General features: G+C 55.1%; 1 protein-coding gene across 4 annotated transcripts; it reads left to right on the forward strand.

Annotated features, from left to right (window-relative positions):
* Positions 1-224: 224 nt before the first annotated feature.
* Positions 225-11,121, forward strand: FES (FES proto-oncogene, tyrosine kinase). Of its 4 annotated transcripts, XM_060158280.1 has the most exons (19): positions 234-737; positions 1,120-1,341; positions 1,533-1,706; positions 3,109-3,205; positions 3,336-3,519; positions 5,467-5,604; positions 5,677-5,796; positions 5,932-6,054; positions 6,188-6,374; positions 6,497-6,580; positions 7,085-7,294; positions 7,627-7,749; positions 8,102-8,155; positions 8,965-9,083; positions 9,362-9,456; positions 9,570-9,693; positions 9,932-10,089; positions 10,205-10,327; positions 10,757-11,121. In XM_060158280.1, the coding sequence occupies exons 2-19, from the start codon at positions 1,129-1,131 to the stop codon at positions 10,897-10,899; spliced, it is 2,469 nt and encodes an 822-aa protein (XP_060014263.1). In that variant the 5' UTR covers positions 234-737; positions 1,120-1,128; the 3' UTR covers positions 10,900-11,121. The 4 variants fall into 4 exon arrangements, 3 of the variants coding, with proteins under 3 accessions (XP_060014272.1, XP_060014263.1, XP_060014280.1); XR_009542289.1 differs by lacking the exon at positions 10,757-11,121 and having other exon boundaries at positions 225-737; positions 9,570-9,637; XM_060158289.1 differs by lacking the exon at positions 8,102-8,155 and having other exon boundaries at positions 233-737.
* Positions 11,122-19,727: the final 8,606 nt, after the last annotated feature.

The following is a 19,727-nucleotide window of genomic DNA, read 5'->3' on the forward strand; positions in this document are numbered from 1 at the left end:
CTGCCTGGGGGTGGAGGAGCCGTGCCAGTTCCACCAGGATCTGTGCCTGAGAAGCAGGCCTCTCCTCGGGATATTTACTTGGAAATTTTATTCAAATGGAGGCTGGCGCCTGAGCTCTCCTTGGGGAATCCAGTGGGGTGGGGAAGGCCTGGACTAGGCTTCCCCCTTCCTCTTCTGGGGCCGCCCTGGCCTGCTGCTCGGACCGCCCGCCCGCCCCCAGGCTCTGGACCCCCAGACTCCTCGGCCCGACACGATCCTGCAGCCCGGCCCTGTGCCAGGCGCCCACCGCCGCCCCCTTGGGCCGTTCCCCGTGTTCCCCGGCGCTGTCCGGGCCCTGGGGAGTGCCGGGCGCAGGCTGCTCTCTTCTGGGCCATTCTTTCCCAGCCCCCTCCTCCCTTCCGTTTCCGTGGCCGTGTGGCCGGCTGAGGCAGCGGCCTGCACTGGGCAGGGGGGCGGGCAGGCGTCGGGGGCTCCCGCCCGCCCCTTCCCCTCAGCCGGCCCGCCCCGGGGCCGGGGCCAACTGAAACCGCAGGAGGAGGAAACGCGGAATCAGGAACTGGCCCCGGGTGGTGCGGGCCTGAGTCTGAGTCGGTCCTCGGCGGCCCCAGGATCAGCTGCCCACGCGGGTAACTCCTGCCCCGAGGCCCAGGAGGCAGCGGCGGCGGGCACGGGGAGCGGGGTCAGCAGGCAGCGGGCAGGGGCCCGGCAGGCGATCAGAGAGCGGGACACGGGACCAGGTAGGGCAGGGGCCACGGAAGGGCAGGGTCCGGGGCGGCGGCTGCCTGGGGCGCCGGCAGGGGCAGTCTTGTGCGCACCTTGCCCCTGCAGCGGGTGCTGGGTGGAAGGGCCCAGGGAGGGAGGCTCCGGGAGGTTTCTGTTCCAGGGCTGGGAAGGAGACCCCTGGCACCAGGCCTCGACCTGGGACACAGGAAGCAATGAGGGCTTTCCCAGGCCAGGCCGTGTTCTGTACCCATGGCTGCATTTCAGCGGGACAGCCCCCCACCTCCTGCCTGTCTGCGGCTCCTCCTGGCCCGGCAGCCCCTAGCTTCCCTGTCCTGCCCGCCCGTCTCCAGCTTCTGCCTTGCCCCCAGTGGTGGCCTCTCCTCTCTTGGTCCCCAGGACCACAATATGGGCTTCTCTTCGGAGCTGTGCAGTCCCCAGGGCCACGGGGCAGTGCAGCAGATGCAGGAGGCCGAGCTTCGGCTGCTGGAGGGCATGAGGAAGTGGATGGCCCAGCGGGTCAAGAGTGACAGAGAATATGCTGGGCTGCTGCACCACATGTCACTGCAGGACAGCGGGGGCCAGAGCCGGGGCATCAGCCCCCAGAGCCCCATCAGTCAGGTGGGATTCTACAGGGCCCTAGGCCTCCTCACCACCCTTCCCGCCCTCGACCAACGAAGTCCTGGGGGTGCCGGGTAGGTCTGCCTGCCCCTTTCTTTCCCGGAGCCCACTGGGGAGGGTTGGTGATTGGGCAGGCCCAGGCGTGGGAGCCACTGTCCCCCACTCCCTGCCTTGCCCGCCCCGTGCTGTAGGCCTGGGCAGAGATCACCAGCCAGACGGAGGGCCTGAGCCGGTTGCTGAGGCAGCACGCAGAAGATCTGAACTCGGGGCCGCTGAGCAAGCTGAGCCTGTTGATCCGGGAGCGGCAGCAGCTGCGCAAGACTTACAACGAGCAGTGGCAGCAGCTCCAGCAGGAGCTCACCAAGGTAGGTGGGTGGGTGGCACCCGGGCTTCACCTGGTCATTTCTGCCTACATTTTGAGCTGAAAAGGGCTCGTTTTGCAAGGAACCCCTGGACTCACTGAAGAAGTGTAAGTATCTGACCACAGGCCCACCCCGCAGCGCCTGCTCCAGCCCAGCTTCCTCCCCTCCCTCCCTTCCCCGCCATAGCTTGGGCCGGGCTGCAGCAGGGCCTCTCCACGCCTTTTCTGTCACCCTACTGTGTACCTGAGCAGAGTGCTGGGAATACAAGGATGAGTGATTCAGCCCTTGCTTGGGAGGAGCGCAGGACCTGTGACCCACCTCCTGCACTGCACCAGCTGGCCCTCGGGTCCGAGAGACAGTGAGAGAGGAATGAGGGCTACTCTGCCCGCCCTTGGCCCAGGCTGGCTCCTTCCAGGGACCCAGAGACTCCACAAGGCAGCAGTGTGGCCCCCTGACTCGGAGGTTAAGGACTGTGGCTGTGAAGTGGGTCTTCCTTCATTTGAATCCTGCCCAGCTCCTCTGACTAGAGGCTGTTTGATTGGAGCTATTTACGCGGATGCTTTAGCCTTCTTATTAAATGTGCTGGGCAGCAGCCTGCACCACACCCCTCCCACCAGCGCAAACCCAGCCTTGCTGCAGGCCCACAGCGGCCCCTGGTGGCCAGCCTTCACGCACTCCTCTCTTCCCAGACGATCGATCATATAATTCAGGGGTCAGCCTGCTTTTGCAGGCAGTTTTACTGGAACGCAGACTTGCCCATATGTTTTCATATTATCTGTGGCTACTAAAGAGCTACAGTGGCAGAGCCCAGCAAGTTCAACAGAGACTGCATGGCCTACAAGCCTAAAATGTTTACCACCTGGACCTTAAGAAAAGGGCTGATCTAGTCTGTGCATTTAGCTCTGTTACAGATGGGGAAGTTGAGGTTCTGAGGAGAGGAGTGGAGTTTACCCTAAGCACCCCAGTGCAGAAGCAGGCAACTGGGATGAGAACTCCGGTCTTGACCACCAGGAACATAATTGTGGGACCCAGTGCAAAATGAAAACGCGGGGCCCCTTGTCAAAAAATTATTAAGAATTTCAAGATGGCATCAACAGAGTGTTAAACCAAGCACACACGCCTGCCGCTGGACCTTAGTTGCCACCAGATACCACTCTAGGCCAAGGAAGGACAGTTGTCGCCTGCCCAGTCCGGCTCTCTGCTGCCCCTGGGGGCCTGTCCTTAGCCCGACTCCTCTAACCTTAACCTCAGCAGCAATGGCTAAGTCCCAGAGGTCTCCAGGCCCTTCCTGAAGGATGAACTTGGATGTGCTGCCCGCCTGGACTGCAGAACCTGTCCAGGGCTTCACCTTGGACAGGAATCCACTGGGGACCTGCTGTCCCACACTGGTCTCTCCTCTCTCCAGACCCACAGCCAGGACATTGAGAAGCTGAAGAGCCAGTACCGAGCCCTGGCACGGGACAGTGCCCAGGCCCGACGCAAGTACCAGGAGGCCAGCAAAGGTCCGGGGCTTCCCTCGCTGCCAGGATGGGAATCCCAAGCCAGCCCAGAACTGTCCACAGGTACCCGGGGAGGGGGTTGCTACCCAGGCCTCTGTGCTGTCACCCACGCCTCTTTCCCCCAACCTGGCAGACAAAGACCGTGACAAAGCCAAGGACAAGTACGTGCGCAGCTTGTGGAAGCTCTTCGCTCACCACAACCGCTATGTGCTGGGCGTGCGGGCCGCACAGCTACACCACCAGCACCACCACCGGCTCATGCTGCCTGGCCTGCTCCAGTCCCTGCAGGACCTGCACCAGGAGATGGCGTGCATCTTGTAAGCCCACCCCACCCCCCGACCCCCATCACAGCCCTGAAGCCCAGAGGCAGGGTCCAGAAAACGCAGTCCTGTAAAAGTGACAGGCGTGTAGTCACGTGAGAACACGCCCTGGGCCAGTCAGTTTACATCCAAATTACATTATTCTGGGCCCCTTATTTCAGGGTTTTATTATGTTTATTGAGCACCATTCTAGGCTCTGCTGTGTGATACAGCAGAGAATGTAGACAAAAATATCTGTCCTCTAGGGTCATTTGTTTGTGGAGAAAGAAAAGGAAATCAATAAGTAAAATAGAAAGCATGTTAGAGATGATAGGTGCTATGGAGAAAAATAAAACAAGAAAAGAGGATAGGGAGGCAGGGGGACAGGGAAGGATGTTACTGTTTTATTTACTTATTTATAAGGAATATGTTCTTTTTTTGCCATTTTTATTTATTTATTTGTTTGGTTGTGCCAGGTCTTAGTTGCGGCAGGCGGGTTCCTTAGTTGTGGTAGGCAGGCTCCTTAGTTGCGGCTCGCCAGTTCCTTAGTTGTGGCACACAAACTCTTAGTTGCAGCATGCATGCGAGATCTAGTTCCCTGACCAGGGATCTCACCCAAGGCCCCTACATTGGGAGCACGGAGTCTTAACCACTGTGCCACCAGGGAAGTCCCAGGTTTGCTGTTTTAAATGGAGTGGTCTGGGAAAGCCTCAGAAGTGCAGAAATGAGCCAGGGGGATTTTGAAGAAGAGCCATTCCAGAAAGAGGAATCTCAGGCGCAAGGTGGGAGAGCGCCTGAAATCAAGGAATAGCAAGGAAGCCAGTGTAGCCTTTGCAGAGTGAGGGAAGGGCAGAGTCAGACACGGGGCTGGAGGAGTCCAGGGATGATAGAGGGTCCCTCAGGCCGTTGTGAGGACTTTGGTTCTGGGTGGACCAGAAGAGCGGCATGATCTGAGCCGTCTGAATGAGGTCAGTTCGACTGCTGTGTTGAGAACAGACTTCAGGGGGCAAGACAGGACCAGAGAGACCAGGCAGGAAGGAGGCTACTGCAGTGATCCAGACCACAGACCATGCCACTGGACCTGGGCAGTAGCAATGGAGGGGAGAAGTGGTCAGGTCTTGGACGTACTTTGAAGGTGGAGCCGTTGGGAATTCCTCATGGACTGGAAGTGGGGTGTGGATAGAGCAGATAAGGATGACTACAGGGATTTGGCCTGGAGCCCCTGGGTGGTGGAGGCTACATGGAGAATGAGGTGGGAGAAGCAGGTTCAGGAGATAAGAATAGGAGTTCATTTTTCTTTTTAAAAATATTTATTTATTTACTTTTGGCTGTGTTGGGTCTTAAGTTGCGGCACGCGGGATCTTTCGTCGTGGTGTGCAGGCGTCTCTCTAGTTGTAGCGTGCGGGCTCCAGAGCGCGTGGGCTCCATAGTTGCGGCACATGGGATCTTAGTTCCCCAACCAGGGATCGAACCCATGTCCCCTGAATTGGAAGGTGGATTCTTAACCACTGCGCCTCCAGGGAAGTCCCAGCAGTTCATTTTTCAACTGGTGGAGTTTGGGTGTCTGAGAGATGTCCAACAGGACATTTAGAGTAGGTGGATAATTACATGAGACTGGAGCTCGGGGAGGTATAAATGCGGGGTCAGCAGCACATCGATGGCTTACGTGTGTATCAGAGCCCTGGAGCCCCAGCTGTGGGGCTATGCCCAGGGCAGGCACATTTGTAGCTCACATGTACCGAGCACTTGCTCAAACCACACACCCTGCACATAGGCCCTCATTGGGGCCTTATTACAAACTCCCGGGAGACACTAAGTAACTTGCCTGTGGTCATTTGACTGGTAAATGATGGGTGGTGGGGATCAACCCCAGGGTGGGTCCAAATCCAGTGCCACGGGCCCCAAGCTTCCTAGCCTTGTCCAGCCTGAGGCCCCCACCTGACCCGGGGTTCCATCTGGGGGCAGGAAGGAGATCCTGCAGGAATACCTGGAGATTAGCAGCCTGGTGCAGGACGAGGTGGTGGCCATTCACCAGGAGATGGCTGCAGCGGTTGCCCACATCCAGCCCGAGGCCGAGTACCAAGGCTTCCTGCACCAGTATGGGTAAGCCCCTCCTTGCAGCAGCCAGGTGCCAGGGCTGCTGGCCTGTGCACTGATGGGCACTGTCCCCCGCAGGTCCACACCTGACGTCCCACCCTGTGTCACCTTTGATGAGTCGCTGCTTGAGGAGGCTGAACTGCTGGAGCCCGGAGAGCTGCAGCTGAACGAGCTGACTGTGGAAAGCGTGCAGCACACGTGTGTGGTGGCTCGGCTCGGGGTCGGGGGTGGACGCTGTCCACACAGAGCTGTGGCCAGCCCGCGGGCTTGCTTGGCCCCGCAGGGATGCATCTGAGGGAATTGGCTCTAACACTGCCCTTCCTCTGGGCACAGGCTGACCTCAGTGACAGAAGAACTGGCCGTGGCCACTGAGACAGTGCTCAGCCGGCAGGAGGTGGTCACTCAGCTGCAGCACGAGCTCTGGACTGAGGAGCAGACCACCCACCCCCGGGAGCGGTGAGTGGGGCCCGCCTACAGCAGCCTCCTGGCCCTCCCTTTCCTCCGTCCGGCCTGCCTGACGCACTGCTGGCCGCCAGCTGCAGGCTGAGCCCCTCTCTCCCCCCACCCAACCACCCGCCCCTGCCCTCAGGGTGCAGCTGCTGGGCAAGAAGCAGGTGCTGCAGGAGGCACTGCAGGGGCTGCAGGTAGCGCTGTGCAGCCAGGCCAAGCTGCAGGCCCAGCAGGAGCTGCTGCAGGCCAAGCTGGAGCAGCTGGGCCCCGGTGAGCCCCTGCCCGTGCTGCTGCTGCAGGACGACCGCCACTCCACCTCGTCCTCGGTGAGCCGCCCTCCCGCAGCCTGCACCGCCAGCCCTGCCCGCCCACCGGGGGCCGCGCTCCTCATTTTCACCCTCCCCCTCCCCAAGCCTGGCCACCCGCTGACGTCTGTCCCTGGCCTCAGGAGCAGGAGCGAGAAGGGGGAAGGACACCCACCCTGGAGATCCTTAAGAGCCACATCTCAGGAATCTTCCGCCCCAAGTTCTCGGTGAGTGGAGCCCAGCCCGGACCCGCACCTCTGCCCTTCTCTGAGGGGTGGGCCAGGCCAGCGGTCTCAGGGACGTCCCCCTAAGCCCCTCCTACCACGGTGCTTTGGGTTTAGTCTCAGCGTTGCCCTAGAGGAGGCTCTTCCCAGGCCACTTTTACTGGGGAGCCCATCTCTTCCCTGGGATTCCGTGCCACCCCCGTACCCTCTTCCTCTCCACCACCCACGTGTGTGGAAGGGAGCTGCAGCCTCGTCACCCCACGGCTCTCTGCTCCAGGAGTGGTTGGGGGCTGTGGCCTGGAGGAAAAGGCAAAAGCTTTGTTTGGGATCACCCAGCCTGGGTGAGTTTATTGCTGGCTCCAAGGGTTGCAGATGGCACTCGCGGGCTTTGTGAGGACAAGGAGTGTATGAGAGAGAGCCGGACACCCCCCAACTGGCCGGCCTAGTGACCTCCGCTGACGGGCTGGCTGAGTGACCCCTCCTTGCTCCTCCCCTGTCCCTGTCTAGCTCCCCCCACCGCTGCAGCTCGTTCCAGAGGTGCAGAAGCCCCTGCATGAGCAGCTGTGGTACCATGGAGCCATCCCGCGGGCAGAGGTGGCTGAGCTGCTGACACATTCTGGGGACTTCGTGGTCCGGGAGAGCCAGGGCAAGCAGGAGTACGTGCTGTCTGTGCTGTGGGACGGCCAGCCTCGACACTTCATCATCCAGTGTGCTGATGTGAGTGGGGCCTGAACCCCAGCCTTTCCCTTCCCTTCCCCTCCCTCCCCTCCTTTCCCCTTCACCAGGGAGCGTAGAAAGGAGCTGCTATGTCTTAGATGGCTCCCTGGCAGAGCTGAAAGGGGCCCCAGAGACCACCCAGTCCCTGCAACCAAACAGAGGTGTGCGTCCTCCCATAGGACGGGGGAGCAGACTTGTCGTGCAGCATCAGGTCTCTGCCTCTCATCCCAGGCAGGCCCTTTCTCCCTGCCGTTCTTTCTTCCTCTCCTCTCCCAGGGCTCAGGCCCCCTCAGCAATGGAGGCTGTTGACCCCAGTTCCCCCTACCCTGCAGAACCTCTACCGACTGGAAGGAGATGGCTTTCCCAGCATCCCCTTGCTCGTAGACCACCTGTTGCGCTCCCAGCAGCCCCTCACCAAGAAGAGCGGTATCATCCTGAACAGGGCTGTGCCCAAGGTGAGTCTGTGGCAGGATTGGGGCCCACACAGAATCAGAGCAGGAAGGGCTTTCTGGGTCCTATACACTCCCCAGGGGGCCGGCCTCCCTTTAGGTTTGGAATGTCAAGGTCAATCCCATTCCCTGGGCCACACACCCCTGGCTGGTGCTCACCCATTTAGTGCCCCTGCCTGGTCCCTGAGTCATCTAAGTGTGGTCTTGTGTCCAACCCCCATTTTGCAGACCAACAAACCAAGGTGCCAAGAAATGAAAGACACAGCGTTGGGAGGGGGTATTCAGTCCTTGATAGCGCTCAGCACTCCCTCCCTTCACTGACTTCTGACCCCCCACCCCCCACTCCTCCCTTCCCCAGGACAAGTGGGCACTAAGCCACGAGGACCTGGTGTTGGGTGAGCAGATTGGGCAGGTGAGTTGAGTGTGCTCTGCCAGGCTCCTGGCCGCCTGCTTTCCCCCTCCCCCAGTGTCACTTCCTTCCATCCCAAAGGCCGAGTCACACCAGGGCCCCACCCGCAGAGGGCTCTCAGCCTCCCCGCCTCAGTCTGAGTTCCAACTTGGACCCCTGACTCCCTGCCCAGCCACCGCCGTACGCTGTCCTGCAGGAAACCGGGGGGAAAAGCACCTGCCCTGGAAGCTCCCCAGAGATGGCTCTGCCACCAGCACCCACCCCATGCCACTCACACGCACACACTTCCCGCCCCACCCCTGCCTCCTCAGGGAAGAGAGACACGCTCTGTTCACATGAGCTATAAGATACCTGCTTAGGGGGCTTCCCTGTGGTTCCGGTGGTTAAGACTGCGCTTCCAATGCGACGGTGAGGTGGGGCGCAGGTTCGATCCCTGGTCAGGGAACTAGGATCCCACATGCTGCGTGGTGTGGCCTAAAAATAAAAATTTAAAAAAAGAAAGAAAGAAAAATAAAATAAAATACCTACTCAGGAAAGAAGTCACTTTCCTAAAAACCATAATGCTTTACCAACCCAAGCAAAAGTGATTGTTGGACTTCCGTGTCACTTCTCAGTGAACATGGTAAGTCAGAGGTGACTCTCCCTGCCTGTCCCATGTGTACGCTTCATCCCCCGACCAGAGAGCCGGGATGAGCAGGTCTGAGCACGGGGGCACTGAGGCAAGGGCCGGTGGGGACAAGGTGGGCTGTGCCCCGAGTGCAGGAGAGGACCACGGTCCAGGGAAGACAGATAGGAGCTCCAGACCGTTTCAGGGGAACTTTGGCGAAGTATTCAGCGGACGCCTGAGAGCAGACAACACCCTGGTGGCCGTGAAATCTTGCCGCGAGACGCTCCCACCCGACCTCAAGGCCAAGTTTCTGCAGGAAGCGAGGTGGGTGATGAAATACCCACCCCCGGAGGTTCCACATAGGAAGGGCTCCTCTGCACATGGCAGGGTGCTTGACTTCGTTTCATCCTCACAGCCCCGCCCCCCCGTAGTGTGGAGGGGTCGAGGCTCTGGGACCCACCCAAAGTCACACTTCCAGGTCTGCTGCCCTGCTCTCACCCTGCCTCAGGCTCCCTGGGCTCCCGGGGCCAACGAGGTGAATGTGTAAGGCCCCCCACCCGGTGGAGGTGGGAGCCTGAGCAGCCCTGCACCCCCGCCCCCAGAATTCTGAAGCAGTACAGCCACCCCAACATCGTGCGTCTCATCGGCGTCTGCACCCAGAAGCAGCCCATCTACATCGTAATGGAGCTTGTGCAGGGTGAGCAGAGCGAGCTGACCTTCAGGGCTGGGGTGTGCCGCTGGGCTAGGTCTCCCCGCCGCCTCCGACCCCCAGAAGGCTCATTGAGCTCTGTCCCCACCGCCCACTCCCAGGGGGCGACTTCCTGACCTTCCTCCGGACAGAGGGAGCCCGCCTGAGGGTGAAGACTCTGCTGCAGATGGTAGGGGACGCGGCTGCGGGCATGGAGTATCTGGAGAGCAAGTGCTGCATCCACCGGTGAGGGGGTGGGCGCGGCAGGCAGTCCCGGCACCCGCCCCCGCACCAGATGCAGGCGCTGCTGCCCCTCACCAGCAGGCACCAGCTCCAGGGGTGGAGTCTGCCTCTCTGACGGACCAGGCATCCCAGGAGCAGGGGCGGCTTTGGCTCGTGGCTGTGTCTAGGGAGCCCGGGCCGGGCAGGTGGCAGGTGCTGCGTGGATATTGGCTAAATGAGCCCCTGTCCTGCTTTCGCCCAGGGACCTGGCCGCTCGGAACTGCCTAGTGACAGAGAAGAATGTCCTGAAGATCAGTGACTTTGGGATGTCCCGGGAGGAAGCCGACGGGATCTACGCAGCCTCGGGGGGTCTCAGACAAGTTCCCGTGAAGTGGACCGCACCGGAGGCCCTGAACTACGGTACCTGGGCCTGATCCGCTCTGGCTGCAGGGCCCGAGGCTGGGCATGGGTCCCACCACCTGCCCTTCTCTGGCCAATGGGTGTGGCCCACTCACGCCGCCTCACCTCCTCGTAGGCCGCTACTCCTCTGAGAGCGACGTGTGGAGCTTTGGCATCTTGCTCTGGGAGACTTTCAGCCTGGGGGCCTCCCCCTACCCCAACCTCAGCAATCAGCAGACTCGGGAGTTTGTGGAAAAGGGTAAGGGAACCCTGCGGCGTGACAGTGGCCTCAGAGCCAAGCCCTCTTCCCAGCGCTCCAGCTGGACTCCTCCAGGCCTCCTAACGCCCTGTCCTTCCCACTGAGGCAGAGTAAGAATAATCCTAGAGCTACCATCCAGTGAAACCCTGTTGTGTGCCAGGCCATCCGTTTATTTCATTTACTCTTCATAACATGTGAGGTCGGGATTAATAGGTCCCTTTTACAGAAGGAAACACTGAGGTTTGCAGGGATCAAACAACTAGCCCATGGTGGCTTGAGATTAGAATCTCTGTGTTTTTGGTGAAGAGAAGGGGCTCCTTAAGAACAGTGTACCTTAAGCAGCTCCCATTGCTCATGGCATGTCCCAGGGGCTGCTAGGCCCCCTCAGACCCCCTCCTCATGCCTGGTGTGCTATGCCTGTCCTCACAGGGGGCCGCCTGCCTTGCCCCGAACTGTGCCCCGATGCTGTGTTCAGACTCATGGAGCAGTGCTGGGCCTCCGAGCCCGGGCAGCGACCCAGCTTCAGCACCATCTACCAGGAGCTGCAGAGCATCCGAAAGCGGCATCGGTGAGACTGGGGCCCCACTTCTCAAGCCAGTGGCCTCTGTAGGCAAGATTATACCTCCTCACCAGCTCCAGGTCACGCCGCTGGACAGCTCTTCATCATCCTGGACTCCAGCCAACGGTATCTATGCTGCCGGCAGGGATGCAGCTCCGTGTCTGCTGTGCCTCCCTGTTCCTGCCAGGGATTCCTCTTCCAGGCAGAACTAATAAAAACCATTTGTGCCCATCAAGTGCTCTTGGCATGCGCGCTCCTCTGGAGGGCAGGTCTTAGAAGGAATAGAGGCCCTGTACCGTGGCCGTGGGGAAGGAGGAGGACGGACAGTGTTCACAGGGCAGAACTGACATGGTTTGGTAGCTGTTGGGTGTGCGACTTGGGGAAGAGGAAGAGAGATCAGGATGATATACAGGCTTCTTGACCAGATGGTGGTGTTATTTCTGAATTAGGATCCCAGGCAGAGGAGCAGAGAGCTGCAGGAAGTATGGTGAGTTTAGAGATGTTGCGTTTCAGGGGCCTGTGGGGATGTAAGTGTGACATATAAGTCTGGAGGCTCAGATGGAAGTAAAGGCTGGCAACTGAGGTTTGAAAGTCATTAGCTTATAAATGTCAGAGACACTATGTCTGTGTACCACAGTCACATGAGAAACAGGAAGAGGAGAGTGTCAGGGGAAGTTAGAGTTCCACTCCAAGGGGACTGGAGTAGCTGAAGAGAAAGAAAACTATTCCCATCTCTCAAGACAAGTTTACTGAGCAATGGGTAGCAGAGCTGGGAGCCCTTACCTCCTCCCTTAAACTCCCCTGAAACCTACAAAGTTATCTGAAACTTTTCTAGCAGCAACGGTGAAGGTCAAGAAGACAATGAGGGAATTCCCTGGTGGTCCAGTGGTTAAGACTCCGCGCTTCCACTGCAGGGAGTGCGGGTTCGATCCCTGGTCAGGGAGCTAAGGTCCTGTATGCCTCATGGTGCAGCCAAAAAAAACCGAAGAAGACAAAGAAGTATGAATAGACTGCGAAACAGAAACCTGGAAAGATTTATAGCAACGAAGAGCAAAGCAGTAAGAACTTGGAGATAAAATGGCCATGAAGTAGTTGATATCTATTTTCAAAGAGATAAAAGACAATACTTGTTTCAATAAGAGGAAATCAAGTTAGAGTGTGACTAAGTAAAAATACTAACAATTCAAATTGTGTCTCCATTAGAAGTGGTAAAAAGCGGAACTGAAGAACTTCTGCTTCTAGGTAGGATATGGTCCCTGCAAGTCCCCACGCCCATTGCAACAACTAGGAGGAAACATAAGATGTAAATAGTAATTTTTAAAGACAATGGCGAGAGGTGTTAAGAAAGAAAGACCACATGACTTAAAATTTCAAGGAGGAGAAAACTCCTTCAAGTTGAACTGATGGGCAATTGTTTTCTTCCCTGAGACATTTGCTGAGATGGGACATCTCTGATGATCAGAATTGTCCCAAACAGAAAGACTCTACTGGGGAAAAAAAGAAATGGAGTTTCTGGTGCTTACAGGGACAGTGCTATGGATTGGTACCTGGAGGAGCCCAAAATGCAATGCCAGTTTTCCCCCATGGAACATTTGCTGAGTTCTGGAGCAGTATGGGCAACTAGGAAGAGGCTGGGCTGGAAAGGCAGGTGTTTAGAGGGAGGGGGCCTGAAACAAACAATTGGTCTCCCCCTTAAGATATTGGCCAGACTTTGTTTGTTTCTTTCTTTTTTAAAAAATATTTATTTATTTGTTTATTTTGGCTGCATTGGGTCTTAGTCGCAGCACGCGGGCTCTTCATCGTGGAGTGCAGGCTTCTTTCTAGTTGTGGCACGTAGGTCCTAGAGCGTTCAGGCTTGAACGCTGCCCCACGGCATGTGGGATCTTAGTTCCCCCACCAGGGATCGAACCCGCGTCCCCTGCATTGGAAGGCAGATTCTTAACCACTGGACCACCAGGGAAGTCCTCATTGGCCAGATTTTGAACCTGTGTGGGTTGGGAGGCTAAAGAGCTAACCTCAAAATCTCTTTAAAGCAGCACTTGAAGGGCTGGAAGAGACAGAGACTGGCCAGGCTTTCCTAAATCTCAGAGGACGGGGTGATCCACGGGAGGACGGAGTTTTATCAGAACTATAGCTCTGCCCCAACTCAGCTCAATGCTTGATTACATCAAGGTAACTGGCTCTTCTGGGAACCCTCAGGGAGAAGTTGGGGAAGAGAATAACATCATATTTTACCTTTCTTTTATACCCAATATGCAACATACACTCAAATATTATAAAACATGCAAAAAGGGAGAAAAATGGGGCTAATACACAAGAGAAAAAATAAACTGTAGAAGCAGACCCACAAATGGTAACGATGCTTGGGACTTCCCTGGTGGTCCAGTGGGTAAGACTCCACGCTCCCAATGCAGGGGGTCTGGGTTCAACCCTAGTTAGGGAACTAGATCCCACATGCATGCCGCAACTAAAAGTTCGCATGCTGCAACTAAGAAGTCCACATGCTGCAACTAAAGATCGCGCATGCCGCAACTAAATTTATTTATTTATTTTATTATTATTATTATTTTATTATTATTATTTTATTATTATATTTTATTATTATTTTATTATTATTATTATTATTTATTAATTTATTTATTTATTATCGCGCATGCCGCAACTAAATTTATTTATTTATTTTACTTATTTTGGCACAGCCAAAATAAGTAAAATAAATAAATACTTTAAAATAATAACTAAAATTAAATTAAAATAACTATGCTTAATATGTTAAATGGAGAAAAAGGTGGACAAAATAGGTGCAAATATAGAGAATTTCAACAGGGTTGGAATCTATTTTAAAAGAATCAAAGGAGCAGGTAGAACTGAAAAATGCCATCTCTGAAATTACAAACTCTAAAGGTTCATGGAGCTAAAGGATAAAGTCACAATCATAGAGACTAAACGCACAGTCTCAGGATTAGTTCCCTAACCAGGAGATGGAACTAGTGAAGTTGAAGATAGATTGAGTCTAAACTAAAATAGAGAGAGAGAAAAAAAGAAATGGAAAGAACAGAGCCTAAGAAACATGTGTGACTCCAAAATATGAGTCATTGAAGTTCCAGGAGGAAAAAAGGATGTTTGGACCAGAATAAACTGGAGATGTCCCAAATGCCTATATAGGAATAAGAAAGAACAAGCCATAAGTACATGTACCAACCCTGATGAATCTCAAAGACAGGTTGACAAAGAAACGCTATGTGAAAGAGTGCATACGTATGATTCCATTTCATGAAGTTCAAGAACAGGAAAACCTAAGCTATAGAAAAAATGAAAATAGTGGTTATGTCTGAGGGGTTCCAACAGGAAGCAGTATGAGCATGTAGGGGAACAGCTCCGCTGTGGCGTCCTTACAACCTTGCATGTCTCTACATTGGCCACGTAGGCAAGGCTTGAGTAGGGTGACTTGAGTCTTGACAGAATACACCACTATTATTCCTGGAGTAAAGGGACATAGCAGCTTAGAGAGGAGACTCCCTATATTATGGGAGACCATTTTTCATCCATCTTCCTAGTTTCAGTTGAGTGCAGGGCTTTCCATCGGGCCCCCTCCTGTCGTAGAGTAAGGCCAGGTGCCATACAACTGCTCGGCCGTAGTTTAGAGTTGGCTCCTTAGCCACAGGGTGACCTACCGCCATGCCTCCTGTCACCTGTCCCTCCAGTTCAGTGTCATCCTGCGGCACTAGGGAGGGATGTGAGAAGCTGACAATATGCTGGTCTTGCTTTTGCTGTCAGTGTGAGTAATGAGCTGTCTGGATCCTTGCGACTTGTTTCCTTACCAGCTGAGTCTGTGGAAGTGTGACAGGCCCACTCAGTGGCTGCAGTAGTAGATGCTTGTGGCCCTGTTAGCCACCATGCTGCACTTAGGGACTGCTTGACCACTTGACCGCTTTGGCACTTAATGTGGGGCTGATAAGGTCACAACCCTTTTTTTGGAGAAGACACAGGGATCTTAATGTGGGCTGTCAAGTCAAGTATGGGCTAGAACTCTGGTGGACTTAGTGTCCACTAAGTGTCCACTTACTGCTGAGTTGTTCAGTGACATCAGAGACAAGTGGTCTATGACGATTGTTCCTGGTCCCCAATGAGCTCCATTGGTGTTTAGCGTTGGAAATCAAAGAGGGTCTTACAGAGTTAAAGAAAGCATATGCTGGTTATTGCTCACCCTCCTACTGTGACTACAGATAGAACACTATCTGGTGAGTAAGGGCAGTCTGCCACTCAGAAATGGGCTGAGATCCACTCTTACAATGAGTAAGGAAGGAGGGAAATTAGAGACAGACTTGGGCAAAAGTCCAATGAAACCATAGAAGCATGGCTTATCCGACTAGCAAAGGCAAGTGCTATGCAAATTCTGATGTAAGATGACAAGGAGTGGAAGTCATTTGGGTGTTAACAACTGACCCCATGCTCCAAGCCACTTTGGCCACAACCCTTCTGGTCAGTGAAGTGGATACGGAGGAGGAAAATATACGGACAAATCAGGGCTTGTTGCAGTGGGTCTTTACAGCTATAATGAAACCATGACCTGTCCAAGATAAATTCCCGTCCTCTGATAAGCACCCTTGGACAATAATGGGAGAGTCTATCACTTCCCTTTAGTCCCCTGTGACCTCAGTCTGGATTCATATGGAGATCATGCATGCCCAGATGATGAAACAGTCACCCAAAGTCAGACTGAACATTTGCTCGACACCAGCAGCCTATGGCTGAAACCAAATCTTCTCTTGCTCTTCGGGGATGTCTCTGGGAAACTCTTCAGCTACTGCGCAATCATTTCCCCAGAATGGAAACCTTGGCAAAGGTCAAGGTAATACACTACAGGCCAAGGTAGGGGAAGAAACCAGCCATAAGGCCGTGTGGGCTTGGCTACTATGCCAGGGGTCCCAAAAGAGGAAAGTGATAGTCTTTCCATGAAGAAAAATTGTCTCTTGTTATTGGGCTCTGGGAAGGCCATGGGGCTTAAGAGATTTGGGCTTTAACTGGGTTATTTTTGGCATTTCCTGGGGGCCAAAAAGAGGAGCACCAAGAGAGACCCAAACTCCTGTAGAAGCATGGGGTTTGTTCTGTTTACTCTTTGACCCAACACTTTCAGCGCTACCCCTGAACCCCTTCAGAGACAAACAGGACAAACTAGGTTAGAGGCCAAGGTCCCTCCATCCCCAGGGGAGACCAGAGGCCCTATGCAGTGTGCTGGGAACTAACAGCAACCATGGTTGCCAAACCTCAGCCCTCCTGAACATGGTGGCACAGGCCACTGGGATACTGGGCTGTGCCCAGAGGCATGGCTGAAAACTCACTCTTACTAGATTTGGAAATAGCTCTCAAATTGAACAACAGACTGAGGTAGTTTGGGGGTGGGACCTTTTAATTTTTTTTTTTTTTTTTTGGCCACACCGTGTGGCATGCGGGATCTTAGTTCCCCGACCAGGGATTGAACCCACGCCCCATGCAGTGGAAGTACAGAGTCCTAACCACTGGACTGCCAGGGAAGTCCCCAGGTGAGACTTTTTAAGCTAATACACACCCAAGTGGTTGTAAATAACATTGTTGAATGTATTGTGGGAATAGATGTTTGAAGTATGTTTAAGACTTCTTTTGTTTGTAAGGGATGTTCCCAATGGAGAAGTGTCATGATTAGGATGGTGGTAATTAGGACAGGGACAACTGGTCACCTCTCCTGACCTAGCCAAGTGGTTACCAAGAAGCAGAGGGCTATGGATAGGGAAGTGGGGGGGGTGCCACAGTCTTGATCAAGGAACTAGTAGATTTAGGGGTGCTCAAGGAAATGAGATCTTTTTTTTTAATAAAGGAGATGTAATATTTAAATTAATTAATTAATTTATTTTTGGCTGCCTTGGGTCTTCGTTGCTGCACGTGGGCTTTCTCTAGCTGCGGCGAGCAGGGCTATTCTTCGTTCTGGTGCACAGGCTTCTCATTGCGGTGGCTTCTCTTGTTGCAGAGCACGGGCTCTAGGCACGCGGGCTTCAGTAGTTGTGGCACTCGGGCTCAGTAGTTGTGACTCGCGGGCTTTAGAGCGCAGGCTCAGTAGTTGTGGCGCACGGGCTTAGTTGCTTCGCAGCATGTGGGATCCTCCCGGAGCAGGGCTCAAACCCGTGTTTCCTGCATTGGCAGGTGGATTCTTATCCACTGCGCCACCAGGGAAGCCCCACAAGGCCACTTCTCTCATCCGTCTTCCTAGTTTCAGTTAAGTGTAGTCCTTTCCACCTTGCCCCACCCTCCTCCCCCCACTTAGAGTGTAGCTGCAGGTCATAAAATTGTCTGACTGCAGTTGAGTTGGCTTCTCAGCCACAGACAGACCTATCATCGTGCTGCCTGTCATCTGGTCCCTCTGGTTCAGTGCTGTCCTGTGACGAGGGAAATCCGACACCATGCTGGTCTTGCATTTGCTATCTGTGTGAGTAATAGCCGTCTGGATCCACTGGGGCTTGTCATCCTCTTACTGGCTGGGTCTCATGGAAGTGTGGTAGGCACACCTGGCAGCTGCACAGTGATTTGTACAAAAGGATTTGTGGCCTTGTTAGCTACCAGGCTGCACTTAGGGAATGCTTGACCTCTTGACAGAGGGGAACTTTTTGGAGTGATGAGAAAGTGATATTTTGATCTGAGTGGTGATTATACTTGTATATCCATTTATATACATGAGCAGCACACTTAAGACTTGTGCCATATACTGTAAGTTGTATCTCAGTTAAAAAAAAAAGAAAAGAACCACCAGAGAATCAATAAGAGCTCTTGAAAATAAGATTATGATTGCCAAAATGGAAAATTCAGTAGACAGGTCGGAAGATAAATTTCCCAGAACACAGGACAAAACACAGAGACACAGAGGATGACGAACCCAGCCTAGGTCTACCACCTTAGTAACAGGCATGCTAGTTGGCAAATAAACCTAGAAAAATGTTTCTGATGGTGATAAAAGAAATGGGAGTTAAAACAATGAGATGGGTTTGTAAATCTGGTTAATCAACCAAAAAGTTGCTTAAGCAATTTTCAACAGTTTGTAATTGGCGGTGGAAACTGGCACAACCCTTTTGGGGAGCAGCAGAATGCCAAGTATCATCAGTCATATCAGTCCTTAGCTTTGGCCCAGGTAACCTCACCGCTGAAAGTTTGTTCTAAGGTAATAGTTTAAAAAGAAGACATGTGGAATTCATGGAGATGTTCACTAGCGTGGTTTATTATGATGCAAAATTATAAACAACCTAGATGTCCAGTAAAAGAACAAGCAAGAAAATTATAGGCCTTACAGGAGGCAAGCACGGAAAGGGGCCGTGATTAACGCACGGTACCAACAGGAGGCAGCACCCCTTTGCCTGAGGAGCGTAACTGCATCTAATTAAGGATACCTACACCAGAACCGGGAGGGAGCTGGAAAATGTACTTCACCGTTCGGTTGGTGAAATGGAGGAGGAATGTTTCTACTACTGCTAATTAATGAGCTTACGCTAGGAAGACTCAGTAAAACCTCAAGTTGCGCGCCCCTCCTCGCGGACCCGCAGCTCTCCCAGGCCGGGTCCGGGCTGCGGCTGCGGCTGCGGCTGCGCACTGCGGACCCTCTGCCGGCGGCGGGGGCCACGGCGCAGACCGCACCGGAAGCGCCGGGCCGGCCCGCCGGAGCTGAGATAGGGACGCCAGTGGCCCGACTCGCCCGGCTCGGCGGGGCGCACCGCAGGCGGAGGCGGGGCCGAGGCGAGGAGGCGGGGCTGGGGTGGCGCGGGGGCGCGGCGAGGCTGTCCCCGCCCCGCACGCCGCTCTGCCCGGCGGCCTCCAAAGTGGGGAACCGGCGCCGGCGGCCTGGCCTCTGTGGGAGCGATTGGTGGGCGGACGCCCGCCTTCGCCTGCGTCGCTGCCTCCGCGCGGGCCGCCCTACCCGGGGATGTGAGGGGCGCAGCTCGGCCGGCGGGGCCCGGAGCGGCGCGGAAGCCGGCCGCAGACGGTAACGCGCTGGGCGGGCGCGGGCAGGGCTCCGGTTGCCCCGGCCGAGGCCGGGCTTGAGCGGCAGGAGCGCGTGCGGCGCTTTGGAGTCGGAGGCGGCCCGAGCTCCCGCACGGGTCAGTTGCCGTTGCGGTCCCGGGGCCCGGCAGAGCCGGGGAGGGTCGAGGGCCGGGAGGGGGCTGGGCCGGCGAGCGGGCGAGTAGCCGAAGACCCGGCGGCAGGTGCCGGCCCCCCTCTGAGATCCAACTCTCTCTCCCCAGCTCCACCTACTTTGGCCTGGACTCAGCCTCCCAGGGCTAAAAATATTGCCCGGAGGCTCCTGAGCGGAATAAGATCGCGCTAAATAGGGCACAACGCTGCAGAGGCGACAGAGCTCCTCAGCCCGAGGGCTGGAGGAAGACTCCTGAGCTGCCGCTCCCCCCGCCGCTCAGCCGGCAGCTATCTGTCTCCCTCCGCCCAGCAGGCAAGTGCGGGCCGCGGGCGGTGGCGGAGGACACTGATTCTCTGAAGTTGCCCCACAGCCGAGCAGCTGTGCCTAGCTTTTCCCTACCCAGGTTATCTTTGACATCAATCACTGGTGGCTTCCAGGGGGTCCCCTAAATGTTCTGTAAGCAGAAGCTGAAAGTTACCCACTGCAGGAGTCAGAGCTAACAGGGAGAGGACTCTTTATGTTAGAAACATAAGCTGTGGCTTCTTTTTTTATTCATTCTGCATTTCTGAATAAGAGACCAGCTGTGCCAGTCACTGTTTCTGGTGAGTACCAGTCTGATGCAAGCGGGCAGGGAGAAAGGCTTTCTTGTTAGTCTCTTGGGGCTTTGTCTATATTCTTTAAATCAAAAT

This window comes from Lagenorhynchus albirostris, chromosome 1 (genome assembly GCF_949774975.1).
Source record: "Lagenorhynchus albirostris chromosome 1, mLagAlb1.1, whole genome shotgun sequence".
Lineage (NCBI taxonomy): Eukaryota > Metazoa > Chordata > Mammalia > Artiodactyla > Delphinidae > Lagenorhynchus > Lagenorhynchus albirostris.